The sequence below is a fragment of the Juglans microcarpa x Juglans regia genome, chromosome 2S (genome assembly GCF_004785595.1).
Source record: "Juglans microcarpa x Juglans regia isolate MS1-56 chromosome 2S, Jm3101_v1.0, whole genome shotgun sequence".
NCBI lineage: Eukaryota > Viridiplantae > Streptophyta > Magnoliopsida > Fagales > Juglandaceae > Juglans > Juglans microcarpa x Juglans regia.
In genome coordinates this window covers 7,026,417-7,053,808 of record NC_054597.1, presented here as the reverse complement: position 1 = coordinate 7,053,808, position 27,392 = coordinate 7,026,417, and the positions used below count along the sequence as shown (strand labels likewise).

Here is a 27,392-nt window from a genome sequence, read left to right as displayed (position 1 = left end):
ATTTCTTAGTGCCTGTGCAGTCATTTGATGACTTGGAGTCATGACTCTAATTATGAAGTAATTAAAACTGAATGTAAGTATATTATTAGTAAATATTATTCTAGAAGCAATATTATAAAACTATTGATAAACAATGAAGCAATTACCATAAAAAGCAGCTCGGCTGTCATTTTCTGCAGCCACTATTAATTACATACATTTAAGGTTACACAAACCCCAATCGCTCAAGGGCACAATGAACAATTAATGGGCATGTTTGTTGCCAAATGTGGCTAAACAAAGTGAGAAGGACAGCTAAAAAGACCCATGCACCAAAGCTGTACGTGTACATGATGATCGATCATACAAACAAATTAATATAAAGCTTGGACATTAGGGTTCAAACGATGGCCGGGGTTAGGTTTCAATAAAGAGTAGTGATTTCACAACTTACCTTTTGTGGTCAATTTCACTTCATAGAATTCCAACTATATATGCTCAGCTTCGCTCTTTTTCCATCAACAAATTGCATTGTCATTTGGTTTTTTATCAGAAAATTTGCCTGTCAACTTGGCCTTTTTTTTTTTTTTTTTTCATCCCAAATTGTTATCAGTTGCGCACGTGCCTATGAAGATAAACTAGTTGTTTCAAAAAATGCTACATGCAATCCTGGAGTGTGCAAGTGATTGCATGGAGCTTGCTTACTATGGTCTTGTATTTATTCGTTGTTTTTAAAGTGATTGCACGGCGCTTGCATACTCACGACTGCATGCATGTGCTAGAAGTACAAGCGCGGTTTTGTGTTTCTGAGGAATGGATCGGAGTGGCAGTTTCAATTATCTCAAAGGTGAATATTAACATTGCATATATATAAAGGAAAAACAACCTGCAGAATGGCTTACTTCTATGGGAGGATCTATGGTTGAAATGGTGACAAAAAGCTATAAAAATGCAAAATATTGATGATAGTTCATCATGAAACCATACATCATGCAGATCATCGCACATGGCCGGAATCTTATATTAAACTTTAACCAAATTAATAAATGAAGTGTCCTAATTAATTAATGTTATCTCAAGTACTCAGTTTTTACAGCTATATATATGCATATAATTCCCACTTACTCTTAACTCATGAAACTAAAGAGATTTTCTTTATATAATCACCCTAATAAACTGCATGCAACAAAATTTCTTCCAACTTTGTACAATCTTTAAGAATTCCACTTAATTGTAGCTTAGTGGGTTTGCTCCCATCACATGCAAATTCCCAATTGCCTTGCTTAATCCTATGCCTTAATTGATAGAGAAATTAAATAGGGCAAAATTCATGTGTTACTTGTGTGTGTGTATAGAACAGTGCTACTCTGCCGCCTGTAGGTGCTCGCTCATTGTGCCGCCCATTGCAAGTTGTACTTTTTTTTATTTTTTTTAAACATTTTTTAAACATGTTTAAATATTTTTTAAAAATAAAAAAATACAAATACACTAATAGTCACTTCTTTAACCATTAAATTTTTTTTTTAAAAAAAAAAAAATTAAATACATGAGTGGTCAAAATGAGAGAACAAATTGAAAAAACAGAGTAACATTATTCATATATATAAAAGTCAGTCTTGTTATTTGTTTACACGATAGAGTCTTTATATATATATATACTTTTCATCCGAAACCTAAGTCGACCTTCGACCTTCCCTCCTCTCCTTAAATTCCTAGCTACCTTAACTTAGTCTGTCTTTTCATTCATCTTAAATCTTGTCACTCAGTTTTCAAACTTCTAGCTTTGTTGCGACTCATCATGTGAAGAAGTAGTACTACAGAAGATCATGCAGGGAGAATCTAGAAGCAGTAGCAGCATGAGTGACATGAGTGGGAGGAGATCATGCTATAGAGGGCACTGGAGGCCAGCCGAAGATCAGAAACTTCAACAACTTGTTCAACATTATGGTCCCCAGAATTGGAATTTCATTGCAGAACATCTTGTGGGAAGATCAGGTACGTAGTAGTCATGTAGTACTGCTAGCTTAAGCCACATGCAAGAAATATTAATGGGATTTAGTTTCAAACTAAAGCTATAAGCTCTTTTTTTCCAAATCTTTTATATAATCTTAATTCGTAGGGAAAAGTTGCAGATTGAGATGGTACAACCAACTTGATCCAAACATCAACAAGAAGCCATTCACAGAAGAAGAGGAACAAAGGCTTCTTGCAGATCACCGGATTTATGGAAACAAATGGGCTCTTATTGCTCGTCGTTTTGAAGGCAGGACTGATAACGCACTGAAGAATCACTACCATGTTATCATGGCAAGAAGAAAACGGGAAAGATTCGCACTACTCCAAGATCATCATCATGATCCAAGTCGTAAATATAATTACTCTAAGTCGACGTCAGAGTCGACTCTCATCAGGTTCCAAAACCATGAAAATTTCGGGAGCTCTTCCTCATCAGCTTTATTATTTTCATCTTTAAGTTTTATAAGACGACATGAGCAGTACTCAACCATCACAACAGCTTCACTACGTTCTGGTGAATTTGATGGAGGAAAAAAGTGTGATTTCGGCTCGAATAGTAGTACAACTTCATCATGGGCTGATTACAAGCAGGGATTATTAATACATGGTAATTTGAACAATGATCAATTAATCTCTAGCTAATATCTTTTTACATTCTTTTTAATTCTTTTGTATTTGGTAATTAATCATCAAGATTATAAATTAATCTCTCATGATCTGTGCCAGGCATTGATCCTGATGTCCCGAGGAATATTGATCATCATGTTCTTCGTCATCCATTCAAATTCTCAAATTTTGGCGAGGATTGTGGGAAGGAATATATGATGAAGTTGGCCGTGAGGCTCAATAATAATAACTCAGCCGCTACATTACAGAACTTGAAAATGGCTTCTCATTATCATGAGCAAGAACAAGCTGGTGGAGATCATCATCATGGATCACTCGCTCACGACAAGGGCGCTCATGTGACTCATGTCCCCTTCATAGACTTTCTTGGTGTCGGAATCTCTAATTAGTTACGCAAGGGATCGATCGAGCTCATGATCTCAAATGATCATCGTGATCAGTTTCATGCATGAGGTTTATAATTTATTGAGAATATTATATATATATATATATATATATATATATATATATAAAAGCAGTACGCATGCAACAGTACAAAATATTTACTCGACTTTTAGTACGTACGTTAGGACGTCGATACCCTCAGTTTAGCTTGAAATGAATAAATTATATATATGGATCAGTACGTACGATCATGGTATCTTATAAATTCATGTCACGCGTCCATGCAGCATGATATAGATCATCATACATATATATATATATATATATATGGAGTACGATCACACTTTTTATTATTTTATCTTTCTTGCTTTCCCTTGCGACAAATTAACTAAACAATATTAAAGGGATAGGAGAAGTTGAAATTTTGGTTTTTATTTTTTTTTTTAGTGATGAAATATCAACAGGGACATGCATACTCTAAACTCTACGCACAAATATATATTGGAAAAAATTCATTTGCAAGTCTCTTATTAACATTCTGAGCGCACGCATTACTGATATATAAAAATCCGTCATCAACTAACATAAAAAGCTCATGTATTTATATGGTAATATTTTTATATTGACATATGATTAATATAAGTTGTGGCTGGGCGTGCCCCTTAGGCAAAATTTACTTTTTTAATTTTTTTAATTTATATTTTTTAATATTTTAAACATTTTAAAAATATAAAAAAAAATATCAATACACTAATAGTCACTTCCTTAATCAGTAAGTAAAAAAAAATTAAATATAGGAACGATCAAAATGAGAGGGCAAAATGAAACGGTTGAGTATCATTATTCTATTTATATACCTGCTATATATATATATATATACTAGTAAAAATGTTACGTGCAAGGCACGTACGCCCAATTGAAAGAATATAAAAGTTCTATAAAAATATAAAATTCTTACGTATAAAATAAAATTTTTAGCAGCTCTATCATCCACTTAAAATCCTAAAAAATTAAATAAAGTGTATACAATTGCTTGGCCTTGAGAAATCTAAAGTTTTGAATTTTGACATGCACCTGGTTAAAATGAAAATATTTTTCTGCAAAATTTCATGTTAGCAGAAGTGCAATTCATACTTCCATGTTCGACAAACCATATTTTCTAGTTCAGCTCCTCCCTAAATTAATCATCCTGAAATAACATAGCAATTTTGAAATGTTTTTTTCCACATCAGGTTTGTCTATAGTCAAAGTTCAAACAAGTTGGATTAACATGCAATTTGGAACTTGTTTTTGTATTATATTTAGCATGTCTGGAATATACGCACATGTCTATATGTATATATGTGAGGAATATAGAAGACAAATTAACCAGCATAATAGTATCTAATTCACGAAGAAACTACAAATAATATAAACATATATTTTGAAGAGCCAAAACTCTATGAATTTGAGGATCAGTGTGGATTGCCATAATCAACCCTCCATGTTCCATTTACATATGAACTTCTCATTTGTCAAGAAGCTTCTAATGAACACAATAGTCTGCCTATTTTCTAGTAGTCAATGACTTTTGAATCAATACAAAGTTGTGTTCAACTTCTAAAGTTCTTATCTCCTATGAAATTGTCAATTAAAAATGTAAATTGCTACAAATCAATACCAGAAAGATGTGCATTAATGACTATCTTGCATATACAAGTTATAATCTTTCTCCGCTCAGAAAGAAAAAATGATCACAAAAAAAAAAAAAAAAAAAAGGATGAAAGGTCCAAGCCGAAAAAAGAAACTCAAATTATTTGAAATCTCCAAGAATTATGAGTCCTTATTTTCAAGACACCAAAGAAATGGAGTTTATGAATTCTATGCACCTCCATTCGCATCTGGTACCCCTCAAACACAAATTTAAATAAACAAATCAGCATCAAATATAAGAATATGATGACATGCAAGTCCCGCTTTTACAAGCCAATTACCTTGATAGTTCATTCATCATCCCTGTAATGTGTCATAGCTAAGATCTGATAGATGGTTGTGGGGTCCATTCTTGAACAGGCCTCACCCATTGCTGAAAGAGGGCATTGCAGGGTTGATGGAGCTTCCTCATGCTTTGGAAGCATGACATGAGATGGAACCTGTAATCCAGAACAGAGGTAGAGATAGTCAGGTTCTTCACAAAAATCATTGCTCATTCGATCTTCTTGAGACCACAACCACTAAATGGTACTTGTTGTGGTAGTCTTTAGCCATGTTATGACAGACTGAAACATTAGAAAAATCTCTAGATGCACTTCAGGCAATCTCCTTAAGCAGATTGAAGGCAGCAACCAAGGCAAAGGAAAAGAAGGCCAAAAGCAAATGCTTTAATGCAAACTAAAGATTGTTTGTACATTATTTTGCAATTTTACTTGGTTAACTTCAAAGGAAAATTTCTAAAGGTCTTTTTAAAGGAAAAAATACACTTATCATCAGGCATGTTGACTAATATTGATGTTATACGTTTGAAGTTCTAATATCTCAAGATTTCTGCTCAAATTGGTCTTTATGTTTGCAAACATCTCCATCATAGATGCATATAATATAAAAAAATTCTTATTTGCATCCAGCCACGTTGAACATTCAAAGAAATTGTAGAAATCGCACAAGGTTGTCCAATTTTAAACAATAGCTGTATATAATGTCACAGGTCCAAAAATCAATTTGAAAAAAGGCATATATGCTTAAGTTCACATATTGCTTGACTAACAATAACAATTAAAACTGATGATTAAATAAATTAGTTAAAGCAACGTTCCTAACATCTGGTTTGGTTTGTAGTTGAGTTAGAGTTGAAACAAGATCCTTTAAATTAGGCTACTCTCTAGGTTCATATTGCAACCACTGAGAGGCAAGATTAACCATAACTGTTGCTTCTTCTGTAGAAAATTTTCCCTCCAAATGTGAATACATTAAGTTGATGATTTTTTTTTCCCCATATAATGTCAAGAGCCTGCACATATTAGTGTAGATAACATAAAAGCACATAAAATACAATCAAACTCCTAAACACATAGACAGTCCATTTTAGGCAACTTTAGAGTCAAGTTCTGATAACACACTTGATAACGATCATAACTTTGTAGACTGTATATTAAACATGTATCCTGACAAAGAAAGAAGGCATAAACATTACTAAATTTTCATACCATCTATTACAACATAGGTAACTTACATGCCTAAGGGGGGCGTGTTTTCCAATTAGCAAAGGACTGCCCCTCCGAGTCCAGAGTAAAACCAACACCACAAAAGTATTATGTACATGTCAAAAGTATTCAAACTAAACCCACCACCCCACGACTTTTCAACCTCCACTACATCCATATTTACCAAGTCGAACACTACCCAATGACCAAAAGCCCCCTAATCATTCCTCAAATTTGCACACGCTTGCCCCTTAAGCCTGGCTTTCCATTTCCAGGCTGCTATGACCATCACTGATAACCACAATAATCTTTCATTTCCAACAACAACAAAAAAGTAAAAATAGAAGCACTAAATAAAAATAAAAATAAATAAGATCATTAGAGATTGAAGGAGAACATGATCAATCGAAGAGAATTTGATCTTCCGCAACAATCTCTCTGTCTCTCTATTGCCCAATCCTAACATACCGAGACCAGATTATTTGCCCAAATCCCTCTGATCTTCCAACCCATAAGCAATACCCAAATTATTTGCCCAATCCTAACATACCGATTCTAAAAAAAAAAAACAACTCCAATTTTTTGTAATTTTTGCTAAACAAATGACCACCACAAAATTAACGACACCACCACTAACAACAACAAAAATAGAGGAACACAACACAAATAATCTATTTTACACTAAAATCTAAAACTTACCAGGAAGAGATGCCAGAAATATGCGAGACCCAATCCAACCCAGTCATAAAAACACTCCGAGCCAAAGAAATGTTTTCTTCGTATACGCTGGTGTTGGTCCTCAGCGACAAGAAGTTCTCTTCGTGAAATACACTGTGCGAGAGGAAGTTTTCCAACCAGATGTAAATAACCGAACTAAGAAAAATCAAACTCAATGCTTTAAAAACCAAAGAAACAAAAGGCTCATCAAGAAGAAAAGAAAGAAATAGAACTCTGACTTGGTTAGGGGAGGGGACGAGATCACACTGTAGTGACCAAACATAGAACAACACTCAGGGACACAATCGTGAGAGATATCGTAATGAATCGCGGTGGTTTGAGAACCCCACGCATTTCTTTTAAACCGCGCGTCGGCGCAATGCACCGCTCCGATTGGTTCCCAATTCGGTCGACCTCAAGATCGGCGAGTGATGCTTCTCCCGATGGTGCACGTGTCGGACAAAGGTCACCGGAGGAGCTCGAAACGGCTACCCCCTTTATTCGGTCAAAAACCTAAAAAAATAAAAAAAACCAAACCAAAACAACCAGAGACGAAGGGCCGACGAGAAGAGGAAGAAGGAGTTGAAACTCCCCTTCCCCCCAACTGGATTCAGACGAGCGAGTTTTCAGAGAGAGGAGGTCTTGTTTCTAGAGAAAGGGATTTGGTTTCAATCGAGAGAGAGAGAGAGAGAGGGGCTAAGGATCAAGAGAGAGGCTATCAAACGGAAACTTAACGGAAATTATTGTAGTTCCGTTAAGACAAGAATTTTCGTTTTATTCCGTTAAATAACCACTTATATAATAGAGATAGATATAATTCATTAACTCTAAGTATAATTTGTTACATATAATTAAATACGTATTTAAAGCGTTACAAGCCAAAAAGAAAAAAAAAAAATTGGTAAGAGCTGGATCGCACCGGCGCTGCATGCTACATATATATATATATTATGTAATGACCTGGGGTGTATTAAATTATTGCCTTATCATTCTCTTTTATTGGCCCAAATTACATTCAATCACGCGTAGTAAAATCGTGACATTGGCAATGGCTAGCTAGCTAGCTAGCTAGCTGCTTTAATTAGTATTAATTTTATAGATGAGTGCTAGCTGTTGATCAAGTGTACGTGCACGAGCATATGCATGGATACTCATAATTACAGTCAAATTATTATAGCTATAGTGCTATATTAAATAGTGATTTCACTATAACCATATATGTTCGTCTACCTTAATATTTACCTTTACATATATACATACATAGATATCAGGGAATAGTTTTTTGGACGGGGAAGGAAATATGAATATCAATCAAATATTTTAGTCATAAAAAAATTAATACATAAAAGTAATTTTATAAAATACAGATGTGACTTCTTGTAATTTATCATATTATAAAGTTAATTTTATTATAAAATAAATAAATAAAATATATAAATTCACGTTAATTTATATGATTACTTTTATATAATTCTGTAGAGTTATAATACTTGTCATGGGATGAACAAAGAAGGTCATACTTGGTTTTGGGGGAAAAGAGAGTGGAAATTGTATATGAGAAATGATTTACACATGATGATCAACTATATGTGTATCTTTACCTTTATACGAATTTTTAATAAAATATTATTATCTTTTAAATTTCTTTAGTTTGATGGATTTAAATTCAAAAGATAATTGTGAAGGGGAAAAAATATACTAACTTATAAATTGGGTCCAACCCATCAATATATCATTAAGGACAAAAGAGGGAGACATGAGAGATATAAGGGCTGCAAATGTCAGAGGGGAAAGAGAGAGACAAGAGAGATTTTATGACTTTAAAGTGTCGGGGGATTAGGGAGAGAATGCAAATGGTTCACGCAAAGGAGATTTGCCAACTTAAGGCAGGCTGACATGTACAGTAGGAGGTCAGGCAAGCTTATAAAAGGGGATGTACATTTAATGATGTCCAGACAACATTAAATGAGACTTTTTTGGTCTAAGGAAAGAGAGATATAGGGACAGACGGATCAAAAGGGATTTTTGAGATAGATAGGAATAGCTCCAACCTTCTATACACAGTGAGATATGAGAATCCATGAGTAATTGTAAACATATATATTATATTAGAGACTTCCCTCCCCAAACCCCCGTGGACATATGTATATTGCCGAACCACATAAATGTACGAACTGCCGTCGTACAACCACACCGGAACATTATCGGGGGCTTCAAAAAATTTACATCGCGGCACTATCTGCATGGATTTACCCAGGTCCATGAAACGCGACATCAACAATAATAATGAAATCTTACGAAAAAAGGTTATAAAAACAATTGTGTCTATCTCTTTTCTATGGTCGGTACCATGTATATGTATACATATTAATTATAAATATAGACATATATATATCATTGTTATTAAAGTTAATAAAAAGAATGCTTTCTCATTCGAATGATTAAAAATTAAGTCTCCATAAATTCATTCTCCTTATAAATTAATAGTAAGATCATGAATGTACAACAATATTTGCAAGGCAAGTCTCTATTCTTATGGTAAAAAATAATAATAAGTAAAAAAAAACTTAAATAAACAGATGCTTTATTTTTTGCTTCTTTTTAGGTTAATTTTTATCAATTTCTTTTTAGGTTAATTTTTATCAATTTTAAAATCTCATTTTAGAACAATACAAATTTGGATATCATTGCCAACTATCTGTGAATATGTTAGAGAAGATGGGTCTCTAGCACCAAACTCTAATAATTAGAATCATCCCACACCACACATTTTACATATTTTAATATTATTTATTTATTTAATTTTATTTTTGTCAAACTAATTGAATTGTTCTACTTATCATCCATACACCATATACTTGTTCTAGAAAAAATGAAAATAAAATAAAATAAAATATGTGTGATGTGTAGTGTGTAGAAATAATAAGTAGAATTATTTAATATATAAATTCTTAAATAAATTAATTAGAATCAAATTTATCTTCCTAAATTAGATAATATAATTCCGTTACCCTATTTACTTTGAGAAATAAAAAAAGAATAAATAAACAAATTGATTTACCAAAAAAAATATAATTTTAAACTTCTCTCATTAATCACCGACTTAAAAGAATAAAAGATTGAAAAAATAAATAAATAAAGTAATAGTTGGAGAGAAGTAATAAGTAAACCTAATGTGGGCGTGGCGTGTAGGAGAGAGGATATGCTGAGGCGACTTTAGAGAAATCCATGTACTCTTTCTCAGCCAACAACTGTTCATCTCACTCCTTGGCTTCGGCTTTTCTGGCTAAAACTGTGCCCGTCACCAAGCTGGGACATCGTCATAAACCCTAGCGATTCTGCCAACCCTAAACCCTCTCTCTCCTAACACCCTCTCTCTCTCTCTCTGTGTGGCTTTTGAGGTTTTTTGGCTCGGGACAATTACTGGTATGATAATACTCTGTCTCTCTCTCTCTCTCTCTCTGTAAACTTTTTGATTAGGAAGTATTATACCACGACTGGGATTTGTTGTTCGAAGAGAGTATATTGTTTTGAACATGTTTTTACATACATTTCTTTGTTTTATATTTTTCCTGAATATGGAAGTGTCATTTGTTCAGTTGAAAGAAGCTTCAGAACTGCTAATTTCTACTGCTGTTATTTTTTTCGTTCATCTAATTACTGGTCCGCCAACTGTTATAAGTGAGAAAATTTCGGGTTTCCCCACCTTTGGATTAAAGTAATTGTGTGTCGGTTTTGTGAAGGCATTTGAAACCCTGTTTTCCTCGGTCCAAATTTCTGTGTAAAACATGTTAGGATTTTGTTAATCTCTGAAACTTATCTAATTTTGATTTTTCATTGCTGAGTGTTCATCCCTTTAGCCCCGAGCTAAGGAAATGATAGAAAATTATCTGATCTTTTAGCATGCCCCATTTTTTATGCTGCGTACTCTGCGACTGTGGGTGCCTCGGAGTCAATCAAGGTTTTTGTTGAATTCATCGTTGTTTTAATTAGATAAACACAGTACTTGATATTGCTATCCCCCTCCAAAAAATAAAGGAAAGTATGCCTGATCCTTCTCGTCTACTGTGGTGTCACGCATGGTTTGAAATAAAAATGTACATGTAAAATTGCAAAAGTTCCTCTTACTCTACTGATCAAGAAAAAGAGAACTTCCACTTACTCAGCCAATTGATGACCCTTCTTCACTGTTTCAAAATAACTTTCTTCTTCCATTGTGGCAAAAATAAAGGTTTTAGCTGAAAGGGTGTATCACATAACAACTAGTAATGATATAATTAAAGCTTCTGCTTAGCACATTTGCCTGTTTTGACTGGCTTACCATCAGTATTTGGTTATTTTATCTTATTCTGTGCTCTTTATGTTGCAGATAATGTCGTGCTAATTTTAAGCTTACCAGCTTATATATCCGAGGGTGCGAACTACAGGAAATGGCTATAGTAGAATCCATACTTGATATCCCTATTCAAGATCCACCAGAAGAAGACTTCTGCTCTGCTGATTTGACTTGGACCAAGTTTCGCACTTCAGAACGTGAAGATGATGTTGCCCTCATTCCTTATGAACGTGTTGATGCATTCATAATTGGTGAATGCTCCAATGTAGAATGCCCAACACGATTCCATATTGAGAGGGGAAGAAAACGATCTTTGGGCAGCTTGAAGGAGTACAAGAATGATGAATATTTGGAATATAGGCTGTAAGTTTCTAGTGTGCTATGTAAACTTCATATCAATTTTTGCTATTTTTATTTTTGGTCGATAGAATTCCTGTATTGCATGTCATGAACACTATATTAGACATTCCTGGCTAGACACCACTTTTGATGGTTAAAGCCACGAAAGCTTTTCAGCATGAGTGATCTCTGGATCTGGCACTCTGATGACATGAGTCTAAGAGACTCTTTTTGGTTCTTGGCATTTCTGTTTTTAAAATTTATACTTGTTTTACCTATTAACAGACGTATACTTGATTTAATGACATTGTTTTTTCCTCCAATTATTCTTAAAATTTGATGTTGATGTTATGACCTTTTTTATTAGTAGGTTTTGATGTTATGACTTGGGTTTGAGAACTTTGTTATGGACGCCACTTATAAAGTAACCCACCTATTTAACTGTTTGCTTTAGCTTAACATATGTAGATAAATAATACAGCTTTGTGGTGAGGGTCTAGTTGGATACAAAAATTATACCTCTATTTGTGAAGCTTCTCAAATTTTCTTATGTTAATTCTCCTATTTTTATTTTTTATATTGCTCATCAAAAAAATTCTCCTATCTTGATTCTTGAAGGTATTGGTGTTCATTTGGACCTGAAAATTATGGGGAAGGTGGGGGTGTATTACCTAGTCGAAGATATCGACTTAACACCCGCAATCGTGCTGCCAGACCTCAATCCATGCGAGGTTGCACTTGCCATTTTGTGGTGAAGCGCCTGTATGCTCGTCCATCACTTGCACTTATTATATACAATTATAATGACAGGCGCCATGTAAACAAGTCTGGTTTTATCTGCCATGGGCCACTTGACAGAGATGCCATTGGCCCTGGTGCGAAGAAAATTCCCTATATCTGTAATGAGATTCAACAGCAGACAATGTCTATGATCTATCTGGGGATTCCTGAAGAGAATGTGTTAGAGAAGCACATAGAAGGGATTCAACGTTACTGTAGTTCAAATGCAAAAGTTAATAGCCTTGCTTCTCAATACGTCCACAAACTTGGGATGATTATAAAACGATCTACCCATGAGTTGGACCTAGACGATCAAGCTAGCATCCGGATGTGGGTTGAACGCAATAAAAAGTCTATATTCTTTTATCAGGATACTTCAGAAGAAGATCCTTTCATTTTGGGTATTCAAACGGAGTGGCAATTGCAACAGATGATCCGTTTTGGCCATCGCAGTCTGATTGCAGCTGATTCAACATTTGGCATAAAGAGACTCAAGGTAACTAGTTTATTGATGCTTATCTATACTAATAGAAAAAATTATTAGAGGGTGCTTACATCATTATTTGTTGAGTTGCAGTATCCCTTGTGCACGCTTCTTGTATTTGATTCAAGGCAGCATGCACTCCCTGTTGCGTGGGTTATCACACGTAGCTTTTCAAAGTCAGATGTGTCTAAATGGATGAAGGCTTTATTTGATCGAGCTCGTAGCATGGAGCCTGGATGGAAGGTCAGTGGATTTTTGATTGATGATGCAGCGGCTGAAACTGATCCCATAAGGCAGGAATCACTTCCTCTAACTTTCTGTTTTGGGGAAAAAAGCTAACGATATTAATAGAGTATTTTTCTGATCGATGGGTTTTTCAGGGATATATTTTGCTGTCCTGTTATTTTTTCTCTCTGGCGTGTTCGTAGATCATGGCTAAGGAATATTGTTAAGAAATGCAATAACATTGAAGTTCAGCGTGAAATATTCAAACGACTGGGGGAGATAGTGTATAGCATGTGGAGTGGAGTTGATACTCGCATTGCCTTAGATGAACTGGCCAAAGATTTTGTTGATCAAACTGCTTTTATGGAATATTTCAAGGCCTCTTGGGTGCCTAAGATTGGTTCGATCTCTCCCTCCCTCTCTCTATGGGTTACATTAATGTACATGCAAAGACATGCACAAAGTCGTACAAGACACTGTGTCTTGTACGACTTTTATTTATTTATTTTTTTCCTTTCAAAAAAAAAAAAAAAAAAGTCGTACAAGACACAATGTGTGCGACTGCCTTGAATGTTTTGCATCTCTGATTTGTTTGCTTTTTGTTTAACAGAAATGTGGCTTTCAACAATTGGAACTCTTCCACTTGCTAGCCAGGAGGCATCTGGTGCCATAGAAGCCTATCATGTAAAGCTTAAAGCCAAACTGTTTGATGATTCACATCTTGGTGCCCTTCAGAGAGTGGACTGGCTGGTACACAAGCTGACTACTGAACTGCATTCAAGCTACTGGCTTGACCGCTATGCAGATGAAAGTGATTCTTTTCAAAATGTGAAGGAGGAATATATTGCTTCAACATCATGGCACAGGGCACTACTGATTCCCGATTCTGCTATTACCTTGGATGATCAGAACCGCCTCTTTGCGAAGGTTTTAAGCCAGAAAGATAGCAACCTAGCACGTCTGGTGTGGAATCCTGGATCAGAGTTTGCGTTTTGTGATTGTTCATGGTCCATGCAAGGAAACCTTTGCAAGCATGTAATCAAGGTCAATATGATATGCAAAAGTCAACATGGGTATCAACCTTCAATGTCTTTTCAATCCTATAAAGAGATATTGATAAATCTATGGAAAAAACCAATGGATGATTCAGTTTCACTGGATCTGTCAATAGCCTGGACTCACCAGATGCTAGATCAAATTCAGAAACTTGTTGAACTGACTAGTTCTAATGACATTGGTTCTGTGGTAAACAATCTGCCATTAAAATGGTTTTCGAAGAAAGGTAGGACATATGTTGGCAAGCCATCCTCTGTTCTGCCTCTTCCATCTAGTTCCAAGGGTATGAAGACTGCTGTTGTAGGTAAGAAGAATCGGAAGCGGAAAAGGTTGTCACGATTAAGATAATCGCATGAGTTGATAGATACAGGGTTTCTTCTTGGATAGTCTGATAGATACAGGATTTAACTTCATACAATTTTTTCCTAAATTGTTCCAAGTGCCGATTGCCCATCTCCATTTCTGGTATCATGAAAAATGACAAGTAGAGGATTAAAGGTTTCTTCGGTTTTGCAAGAGTCTCACATTTATAGTTGAGCAACCGTTAAGGACACCTTCCTCCATTTGAGAATCAGGGGAACCTTTACAAACATGTGCTTTGGAGTTGGGAGGCATTCTTGAGCAGTTGACTCTCTTTTCTTCATTGGCATTCTTGAGCTCTGTGCGATGTATTCTACATTTTTATTCTCTCTTTCCTTGGGTGCCTTTTAAGTGCGTAAATGTTGTGATAGATAATGTTGAAAAACCATATTATCATAATCATTTCATGTAGACTTTCATCACAGAAGTATGTATATCGATTAATTAGTAACATGATTTTTTGAATGTCATAGAATGTTTTGCTTGCAGACTCGTACCGAGTCAACTGTTGAGTAGGGAGAGTCAAGAGCCTCAGGGGTGTTCATATTTCAGGTCTATGTATTAGCCATAAAAAGAAGAGAGTTTTTTTTTTAATAAACGTACAAACTTTTGAACTCTTTATATCAAATTGATATGTATTCTGTTGATGTCGTGTTTTGCGGGCCTGGGCAACTTCTCACCCTTGGTATACAAGCGCGATCTTGCACAATCAAAACGGAGAGGGGACCTCAAGGTCCGTTAATCTTCCGATGCTTTAGTCAGTGTCTAGAGGGGAAAGCTTCAGGAGAGAAGTAAGAACCATGAACAAAGAGAATACTTTTTTCATTACCTTATTTGTCGTTGGGTTGACCCTTATTTATAGTTACCATTTAGGATTCTCCCATGGCGGAGCATCGCGTAGCACGGAGCGATTCGCCCTGCGTATTGCATTACCAAGTAGCTACGAGTTATCACCTTACCAAGCAGCAATGGCCCCATGCCTTCTCTGTGCATTGCTCTGGTCTTGGGTTGCATTCAATGCCGCATACCCTGTGCCCTGGGAGGCATTTAATACGACAAGGCCTCTGTTCTGGATCGCATTAAATACGACGTGGCCTCTGTTCTGGACTGCATTAAATGCGATGTGGCCTTTGTTCCATGTCCCCTCCATCCGGCGATGTATGTCACAATCTTCTTTTCCTTGTTCCCTAGTCTTCTTTCAAATATCCTACCCTTACCCAAACTCCCTGTCCAAGTTTTGGTCTGGCCTTGTTTTTCCTTGCTCGGGCTCAGATGATCGGGCTGGGCCCCATTGTCGGCCCAACTCCTGCAACAAACCCTTCCTGCTCTCTTCGGCCCAAGGTAATGATTTTTTTCCCCATCACATATTCTGTTTGTCTTCGCGTTTCTTTTCCTTCTTATAGGTCCCGTTGCACCCAGTCTAATATTTAGGTCCTATTTGGATATTGAAACGATCTCGTCTCATCTTATCTTATCTCATAATTATAATTTTTTTAAATTTTTATACAAAATATAATAAATAATTCAACTTTTTCAAATCTCAAAATAATAATAATATTTTTTTAATTTTTAATTTTTATCTAAAATTATCTCATCCAACCTTAATTTCCTAACAGCCACTTGAAAACCATCAGATTTTGTCAAAAGTCAATTCATAGTTAATACTTTTCATTATAGTCAAAATCTTTGTTTGCAGGACAAAAATATATTTAAAAAATAAATAAAAATCTTGAACTAAGACTCTTTTATTTTTAGAAACCCCTCCCTGTTCTTTTCTTATTATTTATTTTATCTTGGCTGAGCTGAGCTTCTCTCTCTCTTTCCTATTTTGTTGTGAGCTAATAATGTCCTGTTTCTTTTGGGCAACTGGTTCTCATTTCCCTGATTTGAATTGGGTCTGTCCACACTAGAGAGATATGTGGAGCACATATTTTGATTCCGGAAGTGGGGCCAAGATTATAACTCACCACAGAAACACTCAATGCCCATCACAACCAGAAAGAAAGAACATAGTTTGTGCCAATAGGAGTGAGGCAATCTCATCTTATCCACACTCCCACCACAACCTATTATCACATTCATTATCAAATCACTTCTTTTTCAATATCCATAACCCCAAAAACAGCCATTAACCACACTCTCCTCACCTTTTCCCTAGCTTATTGGAAATAAAAGTTATTTTCCTGGTGTAATCAGAGTTGCAGCAATGGCAGCCATGAACTCCAGTGTTTTGGCATGCAGCTATGCCATCTCAGGCGCTGGATCGCCCGAGCTCAACGCCAAGCTTGCTTCCCTGCCTTCCGTGGCATCCTCAGTTGTGACTGGTCGCAAGTTTCCTGTGATCAGGGCTCAACAGGCTAGAGTTTCTGAACCAAAAGAATCAAGAGGGAGCGAAGGAAGAAGGGCTGCATTGCTTTGCCTAACAGCTGCTCTTTTCACAACTGCTACTGCTGCCTCCAATTCCTCTGCCAATGCTGGGGTCATCGAAGAATACCTTGAAAAGAGCAAAGCCAACAAGGTATATTTTGCTGCTTTCTTCTGTCATGAACTTTTGCTAGTCATATTGGTTAGCTTAGGAAACATCATGTTGCTGCTGCTGCTTATTTTGTTGATTTTGGCAGTATAATTACTTAGTTGTCATCTTTGGTTTCTAATATGGGACTGAAACCAAACTTGAATATTATAATAGGAACTGAATGACAAGAAGAGGTTGGCCACAAGTGGTGCAAACTTTGCACGAGCTTATACAGTTCAGTTTGGCACATGCAAGTTCCCTGAAAATTTCACCGGTTGCCAAGATCTTGCCAAGCAAAAGGTTAGAATCTTCAATGACCAGGGATCATTTACTTACCTATACCTATTTACAAATGGGTTTTCTTTAACTGATTCTCCTTGATTTGTTTTCTGTTTATGCAGAAAGTGCCATTTATTTCTGAGGATTTGGCGTTGGAATGTGAAGGGAAGGACAAATTCAAGTGTGGTTCCAATGTTTTCTGGAAATGGTGAGGAGGGAAGTGAAGTCTTTTTACCTTCCGTACCATGTACTACTTTTCTCCCACATGTACCTAAATTTCTGTTGAAGAAACTCTACATACTTGTGTCTTGCAATCCTCTCCCTCGAGTTCAGCTTTCTTTCTTTTATCTATAAATCGCCATTTGTTAATTTAATTTCATAAATTGACAATGAAAACGAAGCCTGTTTCTTGTCCATATCTTTTGTGTGATAGGGATAGTTACCAATCCCCAACGATCTGCATGAGTTATCTTTTCAAAGAGTAGTATTACACGTACTAGTTTTATTTATACTTTTACTTACAAGACTCATTTTGTTAGTTTTCTTTTAAAATTTAAATTTCATGATTTTCAACGTATCAATAACTGATATATGGAGAATTAAGTTTTTTGTAAGTTTTTCTTAAGTAGGTTGTGTATATGTAGGCATCGAAACTAGCTTTTCTACTTAGAATTCGGAGTAAATAACATCATCCTACCATCCAAGAAAATAAACTTCTATTACAAATTAAATCGTACCATGTCAACGATGTAAAGGGTACGTCTCTACACCTGCATGTAAATGTATTTTTTCATTTTCATGGGAGGCCATTTGCCCCACACCAAGTCCTATCATGAAAAGTTTCACCAAGGTTTAGAAGCACAAGTTGGAAAAAACGAACTTTAAAATGTGTACAAGCCCACAAGCATATGGTCGTCTTTGAGGAAGATTCAGAGATACCCAAATGAGCCAAAAGATAAGGGGATTGAAGTCATTAAACCAAAAAAAACACGTAGAAATTTAAGGTCCCATTTGGATTTAAAAAGTATTTCATCTTATTTTATCATTACAATTTTTTTAAATTTTTATACAAAATATAATAAACAATTTAACTTTTTCAAATCTCAATTCAACTTTTTCAAATCTCAAAATAATAATAATATTAAAAAGTAATATTTTAATAATATTTTTTTAACTTTCATATTTCATTTAAAATTATCTCATCTCATCTTTAAATCCAAACCATCTTGTTACACAAACCATATGCCATGTCGAAGCTCCTCTGATAATGATGTTCGAAGCTCCCATCCACATGATTCCCCACTCTCAAAGTAAGAAGAGTCTTCAATCCACACATTGTTGCTCGAGTCTTCACCATTAAATCGGAAGTTAAAAGCTCAATGATAATGTCTTTTATTCTCGTTTTTGCTGTAAAAGGATCGACAACATAATTCGACACTGCAATCTACTAAGAATACGAGAAAATGGATCGATGCCATCGGTATTTGGTGCATTGAGAGAGGCCATGATTGTCATTTGCCATTCCTTTGATAATCACTCTCTCCCTCTTTCTTGAAGGCAATGGCTCTATTATAACATGCCATTCTTCAAGGTCCTATATAAATAATTTTTTTTAAGAAAAAAAAAATTACGAATGGCTAAAATAATTGTAAAAGCAATCTTTTAGGAACCATTTGGACTTGATCATTAAACACTAGCGTAATGCTAGATATAATTTTAAGATGTGTAAATTTTACGTACTCTTTTTAAAAAAAAGTTAGTCATCTTAATCTAATTATGTGCATAAAAATACTAAAATTTGGACGGCCACCCTATTTTTTATTTTATTTTAGTGAATTTAATTAAATGTGTTTTTTCCAACTCTTGATCGTAAATAAATTTATTTAATTTTACATCTATACTTATCTAAGTATATTATTAGTTAATATTCCATAAGGGATCAACTTGATCTATATTATAAAGATTACTTTTTAAACCTTTTAAGGATATTTTGAAATTGGACAAAACTTGAGAATGAATGAATAATATCTTTCTTATTTTTTAATATAAAAATTATATTTATAGTAATTTTTGCATACTCATATTAGTTTCAAAGTCAATCAATTAAGAAAAATGAAAAAAAATTATTTTAGTCGTAAAATAATTTTATAAAAATAAATTTATACATTGACATGATTTAATGTGATATATTAAATTATAAAATTATTTTTTTTGGTAAAATAAATTTAAATATTTATGAAATCATTTATAAATTTATTTTCTAGAACGACGGTACCACTTGGATTAAAAAAACGGAGAGTAGTTCATATAAAAGTCGGTGGAAGGCCCCATAATTCTCATTGCAATTCCGTTCATACCCGCTCCGTTTTTCTTGGTTTCTACCAGCGGTTTCTTCTCTTGCAATATTTGCCTTTTGTTCTCAGTCAGCCCTCTCTCTGTCTCTCTCTCTACAACTTCTTAATTCATCTCCAATCTAACGATTTCGTCACATTTCTGGTATTTTAGTTTCCTCTATATATGGATCTATGTATTTGTACATGTGCTCTTGGTTACCGAAAAGGGCAGTGCTAAATTGAACTGCTGAGAATTTTGAATACACTGCGGACAAATGACTGATGCAGTTCCTAATATTCGATGTCATATCGTGACTCATTCTTTGACACAACGTGTGTGTGTGTGTGTGTGAATCTTGAATTTCGTTCTCTCTTTTGAACTATGTCAGTACACTTTTGAGTCGAAAGACATTGTATTCGAATCACAAGTGACATAACCCATTTATTTCTGGGTTTTAATAACAATTCAATTGGGATGTCTGAACTGGGTATTTCTCTGTTTTTCTTCTCCTTTTTTATGTTATATATTATATCGCTTTTCTTCTTTTCGGGTGATAGATGTGGTTTTGATGCTATATATATGTACCCAAATTTCGATTTGATAATTGATACACTACTGCTGTATTGCAGGTTGTTGAGTTGGTTGAAATCCGGTTCTATCTTTTGGGTCAGGCATTGCTTGAAAGTGAACTTCAATGGACTCAGCTTTGAATCACCCCGAGTATGATTACTTATTCAAGTTGTTGATGATTGGGGACTCTGGCGTTGGGAAGAGTAGCCTACTTTTGAGTTTTACATCTGATACCTTTGAAGATCTATCGCCTACAATAGGCGAGTCTTTCCACACAAAAGTTAATATTAACTATTAAGCATTGGATTTTGGTGTGTTAGACATGAAAGCTTATTCATGGAATGGACTAAGCTTATCTTGACGTGTAATGGAACAATGGGTATGTATTAAATTTTGCTTCTGCATTGTTGCTGAGAAACTGGAGGAGAAAAAGTTTTTTTGAAAAAACTAGTAGATTCTCTTGTTTGATGTTTTGGTGCTAACAACTCATGCAAATGCTTGCATTGACTCGGTTTATGCCAGTTTTGGTTATTCTGGGTCTCTAATGATGAGATATATTATTTAAAGTTTTGTAATTAGTTGCTTCTGCTGCATATATTGATGACTGGAGAGAGCATTTTCTTCTTTCAAAGACATAAAATTTAGTATATTTGAATAATGTGCCACCAGAGTCAATTCTTTTTGGCATAATGTTGCTTTTGGTCAGAAAAATATCTGCAGTTGCTTGACAGAATATTTGCTTGTCTATCAATTGAAACTCGTCAATGTTAATAGACCAAAGATCTGATTACTGTACTCCATTTTGTTTTGTTTCTCAAGTCTTGGCTAATATTCTTTGCTTATGGAGAACATGGCAATTGCATCATGGTTTATTATGACCTTTAAACTCATTAAAGTCCACTTCCTTTGCTCGTCACTTTTCAGTATGCCTTGATTTACATCTCTTCTTTGCTTTCTCATGCAGGTGTTGATTTCAAGGTGAAATACATCAACATTGGTGGCAAAAAGCTGAAGCTTGCAATCTGGGATACAGGTAACTCCAAACGTGTGTTCATGGGGATGGCCATTTACTTATTTCGCAAAAAATGTGGTTTTGATACACGGACACATGTCTTTGTCTGTTCAAACATGCATATGTGTGTACTAGTGTTTACATTTTATGAGAATTGTCAAATTTTGGGTCAAGTTCTTTTCACCAAATTACTCCTGATATATAGCAACAATGATTTACAATGCATTCATCAGATGACAGATTTTCTATCAGGTGAATACATAATTAAATAAAATTAAATCTCCAGCTATTAGTTTCTGTTATATTGAAATTGATAGAGGGGCTCATCTGATGGTACAATTTTTTATTCTTTCACATATATATCTCCAAACGTTCTGTTGACTAGAATTAGCATATGCATGCACAAGCCAATTAAGCATGACTTAAAGTAGAGTTATGGAAGATGAAGTTATGGGTTATCATTACACTGACTTCTTGTATCTTAGGGTAGAGTTATGCACATCAGACAATATTACTATCTTTTGTTCTTTTTCTTAATACTAGACCTTCAGGAAGAATATGATTCATCACTTTCTTATAAGGGGGGAAGACTGGCTTTGGCCAAACGTAACTGATATTAATTGTTTAATTTCCAGCTGGTCAGGAGAGATTCAGAACATTGACAAGTTCATACTACCGAGGTGCACAAGGGATCATTATGGGTTTGTACTACTTTTGCCATAACTTCTATATTATTTTTTTGCCTATTAACTTTTTGTGTTAGCTTTATGTGGAAAACTTGCCATTAAATGCATCATCACAAGTTTGTTGGTATGATATGCTCTTAAAGCTTAAAAGTTTCACTGCAATGTCTTCCTGCATGATACAGGAATGAAAGTCAAAAGGCTAAAATGACAATACGTACTTACCCAAAAATATGACAGTGCTTGTTTTCATTAATGTAAAATTGTATGTGTCCTTGTGTTTTGATGTCAAGGATTGAGAGAAAAGTTACCACAATTTGAAGCAACACCTACATATTTTTCTAGATATGTACCCATTGTTTCATGTCTCAAGAACAAAGTTGCATGGTATTGGATTAGCTGCAAGAGGACACGTCGTGTCTTGCTACACTAACGAATGGGCATCACCATGTTGAAGGGGTGTAATCCAATTGTCAAAAGGAATTCATATATGTGCGTGCAAATAATTAGTTGTGAGAAGACATTAACTTGTATGCTCATCTAGTTTAAAGTCGCATGGTCCTCAGTTTGTCTGCAATGGACTGCTATTTTATTATTACTCGCTACCATAGAGTTCTTTTTTAAGGTTATTGATCTGGTTTTTTCTGTGCTACAGTTTATGATGTAACAAGGAAAGAAACATTTACAAACCTCTCTGAGGTGTGGGCCAAGGAAATAGACCTCTACTCAACAAATCAAGACTGCATCAAGATGCTTGTTGGAAACAAGCTTGATAAGGTATTCGTGGAGGGATTTACAGATTCAAGTGTTCTTTATCATCTCAATTTCTTTTGCGATGATTCTTTCTTTCTCTGTACATTAGTCTATTGTGGATATTTAAAATTAGATATGACAGGAAAACTAGCCAGTGGCTTTTAAATTACATCTCCTCAATAAAGAAGGGATGTAAGGTGAGATAGTTTTTTTATTGCGTGGGGGGGGGGGGGGGGGGGGGGGTGCACATGCATTTTTTGTGTGTCCGTTCACGTGCTTATACTTCTTTTCTGCTCTTTTTATAAAGGGTAAAGAGATTAGTTGAGAACATGTTGGCTGATATTCTGGGATAATTTACCTACCTCGAAGTAGGTCGTACTTGGCACTGAATTCCATTCTATTTAATGTTCAAATGATATCATCCCCAAAGCATTTCTATTTCATCGTTTATTGTGTATTGGTTTATTTATAAAATATCTTTCATAGAATTATATATAAGGAGAAGCTCATATCTTGACCAAGAGTATGCAGGAAACTTATGCATTATCGAAATTATTAGCCTTTGAGATTGTGGATATACATATAAAGTATTGGATATGTACCAAAAAGCATCCGAGAGTATTCCTGTATATACAATTCAATGTAGAAGTATCTTTATGATTCTCTTTTAGAAGTATTCATTCCACTTAACCTGGTATGCATATCTCATTTATATGATCTTATCTTGCACCTTGTTTTCCATATCCTTGTGGATGCATAAATTTGTACCCATTTCACTTGTTCAGCAAAAGTAAATATATCAATAAATCCAAAAGAACGATAGTTGAGGATTTCATGCATATGTTGCTCATTTTCCTTTTACAGGAAAGTGATAGGGTCGTAACAAAGAAAGAAGGAATCAACTTTGCTAGGGAATGTGGATGTCTATTTATCGAATGCAGTGCAAAAACTCGATTGAATGTACAGCAGTGCTTTGAAGAGCTTGTTTTAAAGGTATGGTGGGTGATAAACTTGTTTTATCTTGTTCTCTTCAAGAAAACGAAGTTGGTAAGCTTGTTTTTCTATTTAGCTTCGGTTTATGATTCGTCAGTGACGGGTGTATTTGCAAGAATAGGAATACATAGGGCCTAGGTATGCAAGACGCATACCTTTTTCTTCTTTTGTTTTTTTGGGGGGGTGCATATAGGCTACCAAATGAGAGACAGAGCATTGAAATTTCCTATACTTGAGTTATTATCTTCTTTTACAAATAACAGCATGAATGATGATGCAATCATATGTAGATATTGGACACACCTAGCTTACTAGCTGAGGGCTCTAAAGGGACTAAAAGGAACATCTTTAGAGAGAAGCCGCCACAGTCCGATGCATCCACAAGCGGTTGTTGCTGACTCTGATCCTCTCCAATTTCTCCAAACTCTGGATCTCAAACATATCTTGGTTTCTTCTCAATCCTCGAAGACAATGTGTTATTACAAATATGAACGATGTTAATTGCAAATTACATGTAAAAATCGTGAAGCGAGCTTTGTATAAAAGGGCTATGATTTCGAATAATGATATTCATTCCAGTCGTGAAATCTATTTCAAGATTGATGACTTGGCATGTGTTGGATATTTCACTTGTACAGAATGTTGGCCAACTCATAAGCATACGTACCATTATGTGTACCTTATTTCCGTATCCCCAGTTTTGGCTTTTTAAACTTTTAAAAGACCTTTCGCCCACTTGTGGCAGAGACATACAATGGCACAAGCCCAACTGGTGAATGCCGACAAGCTCAAGCTAATAATAGTTTTTGGTTGGGGCTCATGTGCTAATTGGTATTCTTGATCGTAACATAGGTACCACAGTAACATGAGTTATGCAATATACTATACTCATATCGCAATTTTATTATGATAAATGATATATGCGGTCTTTAAGTGTGTAGTTTCGTGTAATCCTGTTGAAAAAAATAGATAAATCTGAGATTTACATAAAAAAATTATTTTTTTAAGTAGAGTACGTGAGGACTGCACAGTCTAGGACTATATATTAACATTATCATTTTATTATATTGTGCTGATATGGCATTGTTTTTTTTACCATTAGATATAAATATTGTTTTTTAAAAAAGAAATGTTAAATTCATAAATAAATATAAATTTACAAATTAACATAATTTAAATAAGAGTGAGAATATGTGACACGATTCGTAAATCCAACACGAACATGAAACGAAATTAATAGGTTTGATTTTGATATAAATGAGTTTGGGTTAAAACGGGTTTCACCCATTAAGACAAAATTAATATACGAGTCAACCCTCTTAACTCAAAACCAACACGCAATAACTCATTTATATTTTGTTATTGTTTGGTTGTAATATTGATATATCTCAATATAATTATATTTTTATTGGTGGGATTGTAACTTTGTACCTGTGCTCATATTTGTTATTGTTGTGTTTGTAATATTAGTTTTATTATAGGTTAAAATTCTGAAAAATAATTGATATTTTTTTTAGTAGGTAGTGTTATTGTTTTTTTTTTTTTTTAAGATATTGTAGCTACTAATAAATATAGATTTTAGCTTTTATGTGAAATTATGTTAATGAGGTTAAATGTTTTATATGAGTTAATTCGACCCATTTATATGAAACGAGTTGAAATGAGTCGTATCGGGTTAACCAATTTCTAATTAATTATTAAATGAGTCAAAACAAATGACGCAATATGACTTGTTATTTAAATAGGTTGTATTAGAGTTTGAAGGTCTAACTTGTTTAAATTAACGGGTCGGGTTCAAGTTGATTTATATAATCGAATATCTATGACTTGACATGATAGAAACACACCCATAAACTTGAATTGCCAGCCCTAGATTTAAATATGACATTATGTATTTTATAATAAAAAAAACACGGAGTCCATTTTAAAAATAGAGTAACGCTAGATACAAGTTTTAAATAGACAAGTTTCACGTAAGTCTTTTATAAAAAAATGAATCTCACTATAAATGATTTTTTTTTTTTTTTTACAATTTTTTTAAAAATGAGATTCACGTTTTTATAAAAATTTATATAAAATTTATTTATTTAAAACTTGTAAAATTCAGTTCTCTTGGAAATAATACGAATACGTACCAATAAAAACAAGCCCGTCAGGCTCAAAGGAAACAAGTTGCCGCTCGGCCTTGCCGGACAGGAAAGTTAAGAGGACGAAATCCAAGTTTTGTTTTGCCACCAAACCAATTGAACATGGGTGTTTCTAAGGCACCCATATCCCATCTTCTTCTTCCTTCCTGTTCTTCTTCACCTCGAAATTCCAGCATCCCCAACTCAAACGCAAAACCCCTAAAACCCAACTCCAAAACCCCATTACCCAACAGGCGTTTGTTCCTTCTCTCTCTCCCCCTACCTACTCTCCTCTTTCCTCTGTTTGATGGCGTTGTTTCGAACAAAATTCAACCCAGTTCTTGTTATGCGCTCGCCAGCTTCGACCCGGTGAGTCCCGTTGAAAGAGAAGCAAGTTCCGTGATTTCTCGTAGAGTATCAGAAGCCGTTGAGCTTTTGGACAAAGGGAGGGAGTTACAGGCCAAGGGTGACTTTAACCAAGCTCTTTTATATTTCACTCAGGTACCTACGCTGTTTGTTTTCTGGTTTCCTTTTGGTAACTATGGCAGACGAAGTGTAGAGTTTGTGAAGCTGGAAACCGAATAGAAAAAGAAAATATTTTGTGAAGCCTGTTGTTTTTTTCCTAATTCCTATTGTATTCAAGATGTATTTGGATAGATTCTTGAGTTCTAATTCTTGCTTCGTTCCCGAAAATATTTCTTGCATAGGTTCCAGAGGAAGCCCATTGTCCGTTACTATCTTTATGCATCGTTTTAGTTCCCAATTGCTGTGGAGTAGCCACAATATTTCATGTATTTGGGAAGCCCAATCACACAGGGTGGCTTGTGCATACTTTAGCAAGTTTTTTTCTTTGTAGACGTTATGATTACATGGTGTCAATTTTTTGAGTCTCATACATGTTTTTTCCCTCTGGAACTTTATGGTTTGATGAAATTGTTCTTTTGGGTTCTTTGATGAAATTATCTTTACTCTAACCTGATAATTGTAAAGAAGAGGTGCTAAAAGTTTCGCAGTTGACATCATTTCTACATCTCACTTCAGGTCGTTGAACAATACAAAGACTTTGCCTTTTCGGACTATGCAAGAATGGGGAGAGCATTGGCCTTGTATGAGGTTGGTGACAGACAGGAGGCAATTGCAGAGATGGAGGATGTGTCCATATCTCTTAAGGGATATCCAGGTATTTCTGAAAGATAAACATTTCCAAAACACGAGATAGGACAGATATTTTTTGTCTGAAATTGCTATTGTTCTAAATCTTTGTTGGGGGGTATTATGCAGAAGTCCATGCAGCTCTAGCAGCAGCCTTATATGTGGACAAGCATGCTCCACTGCTAGCTGAAAATCAATTCACCATTGCAACTCTACTTGATCCTCACTATACAGACGTTTCATATGTAAAAGAAACAAAGCACTGGCCTCCAAGTTTGGTGATTTCTTTGCAACACTTCATCAGTCTTTCCTAGGGATCTATACCATATCTTATACAGCTTTGTTGTATTTGGGTTTTTTGGCCTCTTTACTTGCAAATGACTATTTTTAGGTTAAAATTACTCAGTATTGTATAACATCAATAAATTGTTGAAGTGAAAAAATGGCTATTGAAACGCCGAACCTTGCTGAAATATAAAATTCTGTTCTTTCC

At 34.9% G+C, this 27,392-nt stretch overlaps 5 protein-coding genes across 6 annotated transcripts; all 5 read left to right on the top strand.

The window, feature by feature from the left end:
• The first annotated feature begins 1,732 nt into the window (after positions 1 to 1,732).
• LOC121252460 (transcription factor MYB54) lies at positions 1,733 to 3,036 on the top strand. The gene is made up of 3 exons (XM_041152124.1): positions 1,733 to 1,974; positions 2,099 to 2,602; positions 2,722 to 3,036. Exons 1-3 carry the CDS (start codon positions 1,806 to 1,808, stop codon positions 3,009 to 3,011), a joined length of 963 nt encoding a protein of 320 aa, XP_041008058.1. The 5' UTR covers positions 1,733 to 1,805; the 3' UTR covers positions 3,012 to 3,036.
• Positions 3,037 to 10,068: 7,032 nt separating this feature from the next.
• On the top strand, positions 10,069 to 14,933 carry LOC121252455. Its single transcript, XM_041152111.1, has 6 exons — positions 10,069 to 10,328; positions 11,272 to 11,601; positions 12,196 to 12,853; positions 12,935 to 13,134; positions 13,222 to 13,466; positions 13,677 to 14,933. Exons 2-6 carry the CDS (start codon positions 11,333 to 11,335, stop codon positions 14,468 to 14,470), a joined length of 2,166 nt encoding a protein of 721 aa, XP_041008045.1. The 5' UTR covers positions 10,069 to 10,328; positions 11,272 to 11,332; the 3' UTR covers positions 14,471 to 14,933.
• Positions 14,934 to 16,498: 1,565 nt separating this feature from the next.
• On the top strand, positions 16,499 to 17,590 carry LOC121252081 (photosystem I reaction center subunit N, chloroplastic). The gene is made up of 3 exons (XM_041151558.1): positions 16,499 to 17,000; positions 17,172 to 17,297; positions 17,399 to 17,590. The coding sequence occupies exons 1-3, from the start codon at positions 16,689 to 16,691 to the stop codon at positions 17,486 to 17,488; spliced, it is 528 nt and encodes a 175-aa protein (XP_041007492.1). The 5' UTR covers positions 16,499 to 16,688; the 3' UTR covers positions 17,489 to 17,590.
• Positions 17,591 to 19,559: 1,969 nt separating this feature from the next.
• On the top strand, positions 19,560 to 24,299 carry LOC121252080 (ras-related protein RABC1-like). Of its 2 annotated transcripts, none has more exons than XM_041151556.1 (7): positions 19,560 to 19,772; positions 20,240 to 20,440; positions 21,145 to 21,213; positions 21,828 to 21,893; positions 22,531 to 22,652; positions 23,493 to 23,621; positions 23,912 to 24,299. In XM_041151556.1, the coding sequence occupies exons 2-7, from the start codon at positions 20,305 to 20,307 to the stop codon at positions 24,017 to 24,019; spliced, it is 630 nt and encodes a 209-aa protein (XP_041007490.1). In that variant the 5' UTR covers positions 19,560 to 19,772; positions 20,240 to 20,304; the 3' UTR covers positions 24,020 to 24,299. The 2 variants fall into 2 exon arrangements, with proteins under 2 accessions (XP_041007490.1, XP_041007491.1); XM_041151557.1 differs by lacking the exon at positions 19,560 to 19,772 and adding an exon at positions 19,835 to 20,097.
• A 1,494-nt stretch (positions 24,300 to 25,793) lies between these two features.
• Positions 25,794 to 27,392, top strand: LOC121252079. Its single transcript, XM_041151555.1, has 4 exons — positions 25,794 to 26,248; positions 26,789 to 26,927; positions 27,029 to 27,282; positions 27,325 to 27,392. The coding sequence occupies exons 1-3, from the start codon at positions 25,871 to 25,873 to the stop codon at positions 27,211 to 27,213; spliced, it is 702 nt and encodes a 233-aa protein (XP_041007489.1). The 5' UTR covers positions 25,794 to 25,870; the 3' UTR covers positions 27,214 to 27,282; positions 27,325 to 27,392.

Excerpts from the sequence above, each read along its gene's own strand:
- LOC121252079 (XM_041151555.1), top strand. The coding sequence starts at position 25,871 with ATGGGTGTTTCTAAGGCACCCATATCCCATCTTCTTCTTCCTTCCTGT. Across the intron at positions 26,249-26,788 it reads CTCTTTTATATTTCACTCAG|GTCGTTGAACAATACAAAGA; the intron begins GTACCTACGCTG and ends ATCTCACTTCAG. Across the intron at positions 26,928-27,028 it reads ATCTCTTAAGGGATATCCAG|AAGTCCATGCAGCTCTAGCA; the intron begins GTATTTCTGAAA and ends GGTATTATGCAG.
- LOC121252081 (XM_041151558.1), top strand. The coding sequence starts at position 16,689 with ATGGCAGCCATGAACTCCAGTGTTTTGGCATGCAGCTATGCCATCTCA. Across the intron at positions 17,001-17,171 it reads AAAAGAGCAAAGCCAACAAG|GAACTGAATGACAAGAAGAG; the intron begins GTATATTTTGCT and ends ATATTATAATAG. Across the intron at positions 17,298-17,398 it reads AAGATCTTGCCAAGCAAAAG|AAAGTGCCATTTATTTCTGA; the intron begins GTTAGAATCTTC and ends CTGTTTATGCAG.
- LOC121252455 (XM_041152111.1), top strand. The coding sequence starts at position 11,333 with ATGGCTATAGTAGAATCCATACTTGATATCCCTATTCAAGATCCACCA. Across the intron at positions 11,602-12,195 it reads GAATATTTGGAATATAGGCT|GTATTGGTGTTCATTTGGAC; the intron begins GTAAGTTTCTAG and ends TGATTCTTGAAG. Across the intron at positions 12,854-12,934 it reads TTGGCATAAAGAGACTCAAG|TATCCCTTGTGCACGCTTCT; the intron begins GTAACTAGTTTA and ends GTTGAGTTGCAG.
- LOC121252080 (XM_041151556.1), top strand. The coding sequence starts at position 20,305 with ATGGACTCAGCTTTGAATCACCCCGAGTATGATTACTTATTCAAGTTG. Across the intron at positions 21,214-21,827 it reads GCTTGCAATCTGGGATACAG|CTGGTCAGGAGAGATTCAGA; the intron begins GTAACTCCAAAC and ends TTTAATTTCCAG. Across the intron at positions 22,653-23,492 it reads TTGGAAACAAGCTTGATAAG|GAAAGTGATAGGGTCGTAAC; the intron begins GTATTCGTGGAG and ends TTCCTTTTACAG.
- LOC121252460 (XM_041152124.1), top strand. The coding sequence starts at position 1,806 with ATGCAGGGAGAATCTAGAAGCAGTAGCAGCATGAGTGACATGAGTGGG. Across the intron at positions 1,975-2,098 it reads ACATCTTGTGGGAAGATCAG|GGAAAAGTTGCAGATTGAGA; the intron begins GTACGTAGTAGT and ends CTTAATTCGTAG. Across the intron at positions 2,603-2,721 it reads GCAGGGATTATTAATACATG|GCATTGATCCTGATGTCCCG; the intron begins GTAATTTGAACA and ends GATCTGTGCCAG.